We start from the raw sequence: 12,308 nt of genomic DNA, 5'->3' as shown, positions 1-12,308 counted from the left end.
AAAAGGTAAGATTTATTAAAGATAAAATGTAACATTAGACGAAATGTCCATCATGTACTTAAATGATAATGTAGATTCCCGAAAAAACCTTTTTTTACAACCGCTTGATCAACTGAGAGAATTAGATTTCCTCGCATTAGACTCTCAGGAAAATTCCTAAATGACCTTTTTTTTCGAATTATTTGGCAACAGACTTCGAAAAAGTGCTGAATTCTTATCATTTACGGTCAATAAACAAGCATACACACTGATTTCTACAGTCAAAACCTTGCCATTAACTTGAGTCAAAATTATGGATGTTTTTTTCATTATCTTAATACCATAACGTGCATTTCCTCTGATAAGTTCATTTTACGATTATGGTTGATACAGCTTAGTTCAAATAAATCGTGGTAGCGAAGGAAATCGTGTCTATTTTGGTGCATTATTACTATGGTGCTTTCCTGTATTGCGCAGAAAATATGGTTGTTGACAATTAGACAATTAGAGTAGATTGGAGGCTTTTGAAATGTGAGTACTGAGGAAGGTGGAAAAGGTGAAGTGAGCAGGAAGGAAAACAAAAAAGGAAGGTCTAGGCATGGGGAAATGGGGAGGAAGGGGACTGCTGGGAAAAATCCAAAAGAGTCAGGAAAGATGGATGCAGAGCACTTTGTTTGGCAATGGGATATTGAAGACTGTGATATATAGATGGAGGTCATTATTAGAGCGAAATTGAGACCAAATAGTCCCTTCTTCCACTTAACCCATCATTATACAATGCCATAAAATTTACAAGTACACAAATACAGAATATCTATGCATAAATGCATATGATAGAGGGGAGAATGTTAGGCAAACGAGGAATGGGTAGGAATAGGATAGGGATGTTGGACAGAATGAATAGAGGTGGGAAGTTTGCAGAATGGAAGAGGCTAGTGATTAATGACAAGTTATGTTATGTTATGAGAGGCAAGGAAGGTTATTGTTATACCATAGAATAATCTGTGCCCATATATCCATACAAAACCTACCTTAACCAGTAGTGTACCAATAATAATAATTACTGCGGTAATACCGTTTATGGTACGTTTTGGAAGGACACAGACTATCACCTATACATACATAAACCCCACTCACTTAAAAGAACCAACCCGACACCCCACACTGCAATAAGCTAGAATATACGGTTTTGCTAAATTTTGAGTTGCTAACAACGAGAACTGAATCGAAAATTAGTTTAAAATTTTGATTGCCACAAAAAGATACCAAATTAAAACGTGCGAGGACGGCGTCCTAACATACCCCCGCCACACTCCCTACGTGATTGGCAAATATATATTGGAGGGTATGACGTGGATTTAGATGCAGAAACCTACTCGGGTTTCATGTGAAATGTAATTTAAAGGGAACCATTCCTTCCTTAAGGTCCGACCCCGAAGCATTTCGGTGAACAGTGGTTTCAATTCCTACGCTACGTAATCCATTCCCCACCACTCTCTAAGCGACCCCTCTCATGGAGTAAAGGACCTCGTCCCTCCTTATAACTCGCAAAACTGCCAGAACGCGACCCTTCAAGTTGAAAATTAGCTGTTCCAACTTCTACATTTGCTTCGGGACTACCGTGGATTCCTCGGCCTGCTCGTATGAAATGCGGCAGGAGATCGGCTAAATTTCGTGAGGAGTCCAATTTTACGCGGCCTCAATAGATTCATTTCCACAATAGTCACGTGCCGGTAGACAGCGACTAATCAAAACCTTTACGTAACAGCACCTATTTTACTCATGAAATGAGGCTTAAGTCCAAATAACTTGCTCCATAGGTCACTGCGTTAGGTCGCTATGCAGATAAAAGCACAAGCAAGCAGTTTCTACTAATCTTTCAAATTGGCTCGATCTTGACTGCGTGAGAGTATAGGGATGTAACGAAATGATTGGCGTCATCAATGCCAAATCGGGTCGGCAAGTCGAAGATCCGCGATTCGAGTCCCAGTCAAGGAATTCCGCAATACTCACGCATATATGTATATATATATATATATATATATATATATATATATATATATATATATATATATATATATATATACTCATATATATATATATATACTCATATATATAACCCACTGTCCTTTCCTTTCCTTGTGTATTGTCTATTTCTCCTTTGGTGGGTGAAACTGCCCCCTGACGCCATCTCTTGGCTGAAAGAATCGGGGCGCTTGGCGACATATTAGACCCACGGATCTCAGGGTAAATTGACTATCCTCGAAAGCTCAAGTGGTTAAGAGCATCCGCCCGGCAAGTGGAAAGATCCGGTGTTCGAGTCCCGGTTGAGGAAATATTTTTACTCTTGTGATCCGTTCGATTCCGCCTTCCCCACCTTTATTGTGTTCGTCCTTTATATGTGTTCCTATCCCTTTTCCTTATATCTGTTTCTGTATATATGAGTATTTATTCGCCGTTTGGCGGGATTTCGTGTTTGAATGTGTATATATATATATATATATATATATATATATATATATATATATATATATATATATATATATATATATATATATATGTATGTATGTATATGTATATATATGTGTATGTATATATATATATATATATATATATATATATATATATATATATATATATGTGTATATATATATATATGTATATACATAAAAGGGTGTGTGTGTATGTATATGTATTTATCTATAGACCAGACCAGATCCCCTAATGACTGGGCATTTGCCCTCAGTTTAAGCGCTGCTTCGGTGTGACAACGTCCACCCCTTCAGCGGTAGTGTTTGTGCAGTTTGCACAGGGAAATAAATGGCGATCGAATGTGTAAATGACGAACGTGTACCTTTCCAGTGTTAGTGAAGGAGAAATTGAAAGAAAGACCTCTAGTGGGTTGGCAATTGGCCTTATCTTAAATGAAGGACTAAAATTAGCTTAATTCTAAGGGCCGAGACATTTTGCCCAAAAACACGTCAACAGGACGGAAAAACATTTATCAATCTAAAAACTAAAATTAACATTAGATTCTGGTCTAATTAAATTCTATATAAGATATTTATTTTATTTTTTTTTTCTCTTTTGTTGTTTTTTTTTAAATATATATATATATTTATATTTTTTTTTCTTTGGATATATATATAATTTTCTTTTTGTCCTTTTTTTTTAATTTTTATAAATTTCTTAACTTTTCTTTTCAAAGTCCTTTTTTTTTTTTTACATACAATGAAAACAAATTGGCAGTTACACAATGCCTTGAACATAAAACATTAACTCTAGCTGAAATACATTTATAATTTTTTGACACATCTATAGAAAAAGAAAGTCATAGAAAAGAATTAGGTAATGTTACCGAAATAGAATTTCTTTTGGCAGTCTGTAGCTCGGATGGCGTTTTCTATGAAGGGAGTAATCCCATATGTTCTTTGTAAGCGTGTTTTGTGGAAGGGACCTCTCGAGTCGTTCAGCTTGCGCTCGAATGAAGTCGTGTATTTTAGGTATTTTGTGTGCGTTTCTGATCTCATGTATTGGGACGAGTTTACTCTGGTTTGTGAGGTAGCGAAGTATTCTATTCTGGAGTGTTTCTAAGCGTATTCTGTCTGTTTTTGTCGCGTTCCCGAAAATTTCGCAGCCGTACAGCATCCTGGGACGGATATATGAAAGGTACAGTCTTATTTTGGTTTGGTGCGTGAGGCGCGATTTGGAGCACAATTATCTATTCCCCACGTGTCCGGCCTTATATCTATTTTCATGTGAATGAATATATTATATTTATATGTATACATATAGGTATATATAAATTTCTATATATATATATATATATATATATATATGTACTGCATGTATTAGTTTCTCCAAGGCGAAGGTCACGAGCAGTCCTCGATGCATTCAATTGCAAGTGAACCGCAAGAGCAAGGAAAAATCGCTCTCCTTGACGAGGACCCTGGCCTGTAAGATGTCCAGAGCAAACAAGAATTGGGCCGGATGTCCGGGGATGCGGGCTTGGGGACCCGACCCCAAGGCAAACCGCGTTGTTTTCGCGCCGAGGCTCTCTAGCATTTCTCGACGTGTTTCGTCGCTATTTCAAAGATTTCACCGAACTACCCACACTTATTCAGTCGAAATGGAATCGATGGTCAATCAAACATTTTTACACAGCAAACCAAGGCTGCTTAAAAAAAGATAGCAAACGCATAGCATCATTTTAAGCAGTACAAAGTTTGTATTATGGTTTCTTTGATTTTTGCATATTTCTACGAAGTTTTTTGAATTCGTGCTTATGTAACTTTATTCGTCCATGTTCATAATCAAACTTGCTACTTGTAAAATTCCAGTTAAGTTTTGTTAATGACTTCAGGTTTTTTTAATCCTACCCAAACAATATTTTTTTATTTCTATAACTTGCGCAGTTTCTTCGGAGTCACGAACAACTTTTACTGATTTCAAATTTCAAACTCTTCGTTTCACAAATTGGTAGGTGTATGATATTCACCCTCAGCCATTTATAACTCCTGAGATACGTTGAAGTTCCTAGGTAGGTGTTAGCATAAATATCAGAAAAATCAAAAACGCCCAACCAACAGAACTACTCTTCCAAGGCTCTTAAGGTGATTGTCGCGTTTTCCCCGCGTAGGTACTGATTTAGTAATCCGGCCAATTCTCGCCAGCATCAGCATTAATGCCGAATGAATACATTGGGTTAGGAGTATCTGGCTAGTGTTCGCGGTAAAAATTAGATAGGAACCATGTTCTTTATTCTTAATCTGAAGTAAAAGCGAAAGCGACAGGGTGAAAAACGAGTTGATCATGAAATAAAATGGTCTGTATTCAACGAACGCATGAAAAAGAAGGGAAAATTGTTTGAAAGTGAAGAGAAAACCAAAATATTCATGAGAGACTGATAGAAGATGAGGAGATACACGATTTACGAGGATTTAGAAGTCACAACAGTTGAAGAAAAAGCATGTGTTTGAATAAGGTACGATTGTGACGGAGCTAAAATCATGCAAGGAATAAAGAAATCCAGGTTCCTGGAAGAACTGAAAATGAAACTTATATGCATTGCCTATCGTAAACGGGAGCGGTGATAAGGATATGTACGAGGGTCATCCGGAAAGTAGTACCCGTTCGTGCCGCATGAAGTGCTGACGACGCGAGTAGCCGCTGGACGAGGTCAGATAGCTTCAGTGGCTTGTCTGCCTTCTCTGAGCCAAGTTGCGTGACGCTAGCATTGCCTGTGTTGTTTCTGTGATTGTTTACAATGTTTAAAAAAATTGAGAACGCCGCCAGTTGTGAAGTGAGGGCAGTGATTAAATTCCTCAATGCAAGAAACGTTCGCCCATGTGATATTCATCGCCAATTAAAGGAGGTGTATGGAGACAATGTAATGGACGAGTCGTCTGTTCGGCGGTGGTGTCGCAACTTCAACATGGGGAGGGGGAACACACACGACGATGAGCGTTCGGAGAGACCGTCTGTCATTACAGACCAACTGGTGAGCTCAGTTGACGAATTCGTGAGGAACGATCGGCGCGTCACAATTGATGACATCTGTGAGCATTTTCCCAATGTTTCTCGAACAATTGTTCATGAAATTGTTAAACACCATCTGCATTATGCAAAAATTTGTGCAAGATGGGTCCCTCGCGTATCTCAATGAGCTGGCGGCGAAGGACTATGCAGCAGGAATACAGAAACTTGTCACACGTTATGACAAATGCCTTAATTTGCTTGGAGATTATGTTGAGAAGTAGTTTAAAGTATCCTCTTTCAAATAAAATTTTTTATGTTTGTTAATATTTACTTTTGTGTCTTTATTTTACGAACGGGTACTACTTTCCGGATGACCCTCGTATGTGAGTAAAAATTGGGTTAATTCAATTTCACTCAATTACCAAAAATTAACTCTACCATCGCATGTTAGATTACCCCTTGAAATAACGAATTCCGGCGTGACCCTTGTGCAAAAAGAGGTCCCAGAGTTTTTTTTCATTTTTGCGGCCGCCGGAAGTATACATCCGGAACTCCAATCAGCTTTAATTAATAGGTGAGAAAGGTTTGTGCGCCGGAAGCGTACGAAGTCGCTCTCATTATGGAGATTAGGAAAATGCGTGTCAATGGGAGAATATTTTCATTCACAGAAGGCCTTTCTCAAGTCTAAGGAAGAGGAAAGGAGATTTGTTGGTAAACTATCGAAGTGAAACTCACTGCAATTGTTGATTTATTTTTCTGCGTTATTCATCCTGGATAAAATCAAGTGCTCTATCACTTCACGCCGTTAATGTTTCAAATAGCGACAATCCAACTAATGAATACAATACTGGGTGGAAACTTAACAAACAAAGTTTGAACAAAGTCTAGAACAAAAGGTTACTATTAAGGTCTAAATAGCAATACAAATAGAAACAATATGCCTACAACACATTTGTAATTAATGTGGTAAGAGACAGCATAATAGACCTTGGTGAAGTGGATCCGGCTTCCGACCAGAGGTGGATCTCTAGGAAAACTATGGCACTCCCCTGGGAGAATATTTTTGGTTTTTATAAAATTTGACACAAATATTACTTATTTGGTCGGCGCTACTTTTAAGTACAAGTTATCCCCAGAAGATAACATTATTAACTGTAGGGTATGTTATGGTATTTTTCTATCATATATTTAGAATAAATAAGAATTTCTTCTTCTTCATTTCATCTGAATAAATTACCTATGTGTGCATTTATTGAAAGACCTCCATTTTCCTCTTTTATTACTTTTAGCAGAAATCAACTGGGATAGAGTGAGTTTTTGATGGTCCCAGACAGAAAACAAAAGTGTGCTTCTAAGCCTTCATTATGACTAAAATATCCTTAAACCCCACATGTACTCTGCATTATAGTGACTCATTCCTCAGCTCTACCTTTGTCTTTAGCTATTTACAGTTACTTCCCTAAATTCTTCTGAATAATGTCAAATTCAGTGTGTATACAGCTTCCAGATTTGGGAGTGTTTAAATGAATAAAAATTGAGATTTTAGGCTAGCAACTAAACAAGAATTTGTCTTTTTCTGTTCCAGGAAGTAACCTAGTTGGGAAATTCACCCAGAGTGTCCGCCGCATCGTACAAGATGTGAAAGATGAAGGAACGTCAAGTAAGTGCCATGAAAGGTCATGTGGCATCTCTTTCCCTTGAAGTGTCATCACTGCACCAAGATGTTATTCTGCAAGTTAAGACATGGGTTATTAGAATCAAGCTCCACTTGAAACAACTCCATCATTTTGGTCAAAAGATGGCTGTTTTAGCAGAGGAAAAAATCACTATAACCACAGTCATACCCAGAAAAAAATGTTACAATTGCACTAATTTTGGCCACTTTTATTCCAATGTCATTCTTTCTGTCACCCAGTTGAAGTTTTCCATAGTTCCCTGTAGATTTTTAAGGCTCTGAGATAGCAATGTTGTATCATCAGCAAACAAGAACGGGTACACTTCATCACTAAGTATTTAATCTCCCTTATCTATGCATCAATATCTCACAAATTTCTGCTTCAAATACCATTGAACAGTCATGATGATATCAAACATTTTGTGTCTCACACTTTTGCTTTACTTCAGATGAAATAACCTTAGTTGCCTATTGCATCCCCTAAAAATAGCAAAAACAACTTAATTCAAACCAATTATTGGATTTCTATTCACTCTCACACTTGCCAACTATTTTCATTCACTGTTTTTACAAAATTCAACAACTGCACCATTTTCTCTCAAATTTTACACAGCATACCTTGATTCAGCCCAAGACAATGATTAGAAAGAAAAAAAGTTCTCTCACAGCAAGTGCTCATTTGTCAGAGAGCATGGAAGCGTTCAATGCAGACAGCAGATAATAAGAAACTTAATGAAAAGTCTTCAAATAAGGAGTTCCAGTCGGTGATTCTTCAGAGCCATCTGAGATTGTTCCCAAGAAAAATTATTCCCATATAGAAAATTTCCCCCCGGGACAAGCAGTGTCGGATAAACCCTGTGGAGCAATTAAAATTTCAAGGACATATTGCTGATTATCTATTTATATTGCTTTAATTTTACCAACAAGCCATTCAAATAGTCCAATTTAATTACCAAAACAAACAGTAACAATCATTGATGCTACTCAATTACTTAATCCAAACATAATTTTTTTTAATTTAAAGAAGACAGAAAAACTGTCAACTGTTACCTTCCTCATTTTTTTGCGGTGAAATCTTTTGGAATATATATGGAATATAAGTCTTACTTTTACATAATCAGTAGTATTAATGGCATTTGAATTCAGTCATTCTAGTCTAATTGAAGATAATCATTGGCATATATTCAGTTGTCCACACTGCAAAAATTTTCATTAACCAGTAGAATTTATAGTAAGACACCTATCAATTTAATATTATTTTGACCCATTGTCATGGAGTCCTCTGAATGGCATGGGGATCATAGACAGGTAATTATTCTGCCTAATTGGTAATATATCACCAAGCACAAGGAAAAAAACTTTTAATTTACACCATTGGCATTAGGAGAAAATTCAGCCCAAAAAACATCAATACTGTTGACACTACAAAGCCCAGAATTAATCCTAAAGATAGACTAAGAAAAATCTGAAGAATGCATAACACTTAGCAGTCTCCAGGTAAAAACTGACAAATATAATTAAAACATAATTTCCCAGGACTATCCAGTCAAATTCATGATACAAATATAAAAGTTATGTGGCAGCATCTGATAAAGTTTTTAATTAACCATTCTAAAATAATACAGCCAAATTAAAGTAAAAAAATACAGTAAACCATCCGGTTGCATCTAATGAAGTCTGAATGAAATGTACCAAAACATTGATAAACGTTGAAACAAATTAAAAGTAAAACGTTTGTTGACTTAGAGACTGAATGTCTCAAACATATAATTATGCACTTAACTATGATTAGATTACTTTAAAGTAATTTTTATTGTTCTAATATTTTGTCATATTTTTTAATGCTTGGAAAATGGGAATGTTCCTTCATTTCTTTTGGAATCAAAATCATATATTGAATTCGGCAATAGCTTTTTGAAAAAAAATTTAGCATCACAAGATTTATTTGGTTACAGTATGAAGGCCAAAATTATATGACTTATTTTATTTCCTGCTAAATGCTGCGAATCAAAATCATTTCCTCTAGGTGGACTCACAAAGGAAGAAGTCATTGAGACCAATGAAAGGCTGAGAGCTGTGCGCATTCGCCTAGAGGAGTCATATGACACAGCTAAGCAAGCCCTAATTATCCTCCAAGGAAAGTACACAGACAGCAAATCAGTTCGAAATGTTTTCCAACGCTATGCTATGCTAAAGGCAATGATCAAGGTCAGTCAATACTTATTTTTTCATTTATTTCATATTTTAATTATGAAATATTTTCAATCAATGCATGTTCAATTACAAATTTGTCCATTTGACATAGGACAAATTGAAACATAACTAAAATAAAACCAAGAGTTCAAGTTTCAGTTCATTCTTAATAAAATGAATAAATGATAATAGTATATAATGATAATGAATAAACATAAAATTAGAGGATGAAATAGTTGAAATGGGCGGAAAGGAAAACAAACAAGGACGTTCTAGGCATGGTGGGGGAGAAAAGGGGATTGTTGGGAGAAATACAAATGAGGCAGGTAAAATGGATACAGTGAATTTTCACTGGTGATTGATTGTTGAAGAAAGTTTGCAGAGTAAGGGCAAAATTGGTATGCTATGCAAAAAGGTTAAAACATTATCGTGAAGTGAGAAAGGAAGATCTGTGCTGACAGTTCAGCCAGGTTAGATAATGGTTGAGACAAAAAAGATCCAAAAAAGATGGAAGAATATGTAGAAGCACTGTATGGTAAAGAATAGAGGCCAACAAGGTTAGATATAGAAAAGGAACATGACGTAGAGGAAGATAACTTAAGTTCAGGCATACTAAATGATGAGATAGAAAGGGCATTAAGGGAGATGAAATCAAATAAGGTCATGCAGGTAGATAACATTCCTGTTGGACTACTGAAATGTTAATGAAAATGGGGGAGGAAGACTGTACATGAACTGATTCGTAATATCTATGAGAAAATATCTGGCCAGAAGACTTAGTGAGTTCAGTGTAAGTTCCTATTCCAAAAAAAAGTAAAGGCTACATTATGTGAGGACTGCAAAACAATCAGTTTGATTTCCAGCACAGCTAAAATGGTTCTCAGGATCATCAACAAAAGGATGGAGAGTAGGGCAAATGATTACTTAGGGGATGATCAGTTTGGGTTTAGGAAGGGGAGAGGCATGCGGTGATGCCATTGCAGTAATGAGATCACTAATCGAGAGGAATATAGAATACAATCAGGACATATTTGCCTGTTTCGCAGATTTTGAAAAGGCTTTTGATAGAGTGGTTCGGGAAATTTAATAAGTATTTTGTAGAAAATAGGAATAGATTGGAGGCACAGGAGGCTAGCTAATCCGCAACCTGTACATGTCTCAGACTGCTCAGGTGCAAGTGGGGAACGGAGAGTTCGGATGGGTAGTGTTAAGAAGACGTGTAAGGCAGGGCTGCCCATTATCACTGTTGCTGTTCAACCTGTATGCAGAGGAAATGATTAAAGAGGCACGGGAAGAAATGGAGGTAGGAATGAAAGTGGGCGGGGAATTCGTAAAATCAGTTAGGTTTGCTGATGACCAAGCTTTGGTTTGTCAGTCAGCCAAGAGACTGCAAGCATTGCTGAGTGAATTGGAAAGTCGGTGCAATAGACATGGGTTGAGAATCAATATAAATAAAGTAAAGGTTTTGGATTTTTCAAAAATAGAAAGGCTAAGGTTAACAGTGTTGTGTGGTTGGCGACCGCAACATCATTGGTGAGAGCGTAGCACAGAATGAGACAGTAGTATTTGATTTATGAGTCTTTATTTAACCCTTTTCAAGCTATGGGGTTCAGGCACTGGGGAGTAGGGATAAGCAAGCAGGGTAAGGCTGGGCATCTCTGGTGTGGTCGTATGCTCGACTGACAGACTCAGAGGTGGCACAGAACGTCGGGAGAGGTGCGGGCCAAGCCTGGGTGTCTCAGGTATGGTCGTAGGCTCGATCGAAGGACTCAGAGGCAGAGTAGCAGGTGAGGAATGGGGAAGGGAATGGGTCCTGCTCCAGGATCGTCTCACTTTATAAGGCATCGAGTTAGCACAGCAATCGCTCCTTTGGGGGGAGGGATGACTTCATAGTAGCTACATTGTAGCAAAAAGGGGGAATTGGGCAGCGGACATTGTCTTGTTTGCTGGGGTGTACTCCTCCTTGGGAGAGATGATCTTTAGCGGGGGCTTCCAAGAAACCGGCACTACATCACCATACATTGTATGGTATGCTGGGGGGTATTCTTCCTTGGGAGAGAATCGTTAGCGGGGGTTTCCGAGAAACCCACACTACAACATTTAAATAAGAGGGCAAATACTGGAGCAGGTGGAACAGTTGACGTAGCCCAAAAGTGTTTTAGACCAACATAGTCAAAGTAGTAAGGACATAAGGAGAAGAATTGCACTAAGCAAAGAGGCTTTCACTAGGAGGAAGGAGTTGATGACAGGAAAGTTGAGTAAGGATATTAAGAAAAGGCTTGTCAAAACTTTGATATGGAGCGTAGTTATGTGCAGCACAGAAACATGGCCACTGAAGCAGGATATTAGTTGTGGATTGGAGACTTTTGAAATGTAGGTGTGGGCAAGGATGGAGATGGTGAAGTGGACAGGAAGGAAGGCAAATGAGAAAGTGCTAGGAATGGTGGGCAAGGATAGGGGACTGTTGCGAGAAATCATAAGATTACTGGAAATATGGATAAAAAGCATATTGATCAGCAGTGGAATGTTGAAGACTGATAGATGGAAGAATGTTAGGCATTCATATTCAAGATTTTAGCATTTTTGCAATAAATAAATAAATTCTGCATTGAGTGTTGATATGGATATATTTAAAGGTACTCTTTGCTAGGTCATGACACACCATTTATTCAGTAAAAGTTTATTGATGCAGTTTTCAGTGATTTCACCTTTGAATGATATATCATTACATAAAATCATGCACAGTATTTTTAATTTTTGATGGTTTTTATTGTGATGCTCAGCAAATTAATATCATTATTGGTATACTACAGTTTAAGGTAGACAAAGAATGATTTGCAATTCATATGCCTCTACTAGGAAAGCACAACCTGATATACAATATGAAGAACCACAATTAACCCTTCTTTAAGTCTGCATACTTCTTTCCTCCCTTCATTACCACCAACATGTCTATCCTATTCCTGTCCTTCCCCTACTTCCC

At 37.4% G+C, this 12,308-nt stretch overlaps 1 protein-coding gene across 2 annotated transcripts in view; it reads left to right on the top strand.

Annotated features, from left to right (window-relative positions):
- Positions 1-12,308, top strand: part of LOC139700824 (uncharacterized) — a 166,923-nt gene that overhangs the window by 148,894 nt on the left and 5,721 nt on the right. For both annotated transcript variants that reach the window (XM_071599249.1, XM_071599250.1), the window contains 2 exons: positions 7,043-7,117; positions 9,159-9,340. In XM_071599249.1, coding sequence (XP_071455350.1) covers positions 7,043-7,117; positions 9,159-9,340 — 257 coding nt within the window. The remainder of the gene's footprint in view (positions 1-7,042; positions 7,118-9,158; positions 9,341-12,308) is intronic.

This window comes from Hetaerina americana, unplaced genomic scaffold (assembly GCF_022747635.1).
Source record: "Hetaerina americana unplaced genomic scaffold, ioHetAmer1.1.p SCAF_11, whole genome shotgun sequence".
Taxonomy (NCBI): Eukaryota; Metazoa; Arthropoda; class Insecta; order Odonata; family Calopterygidae; genus Hetaerina; species Hetaerina americana.
Note: the sequence above shows the minus strand (reverse complement) of the source record. Positions and strands in the feature narration are given on the sequence as shown.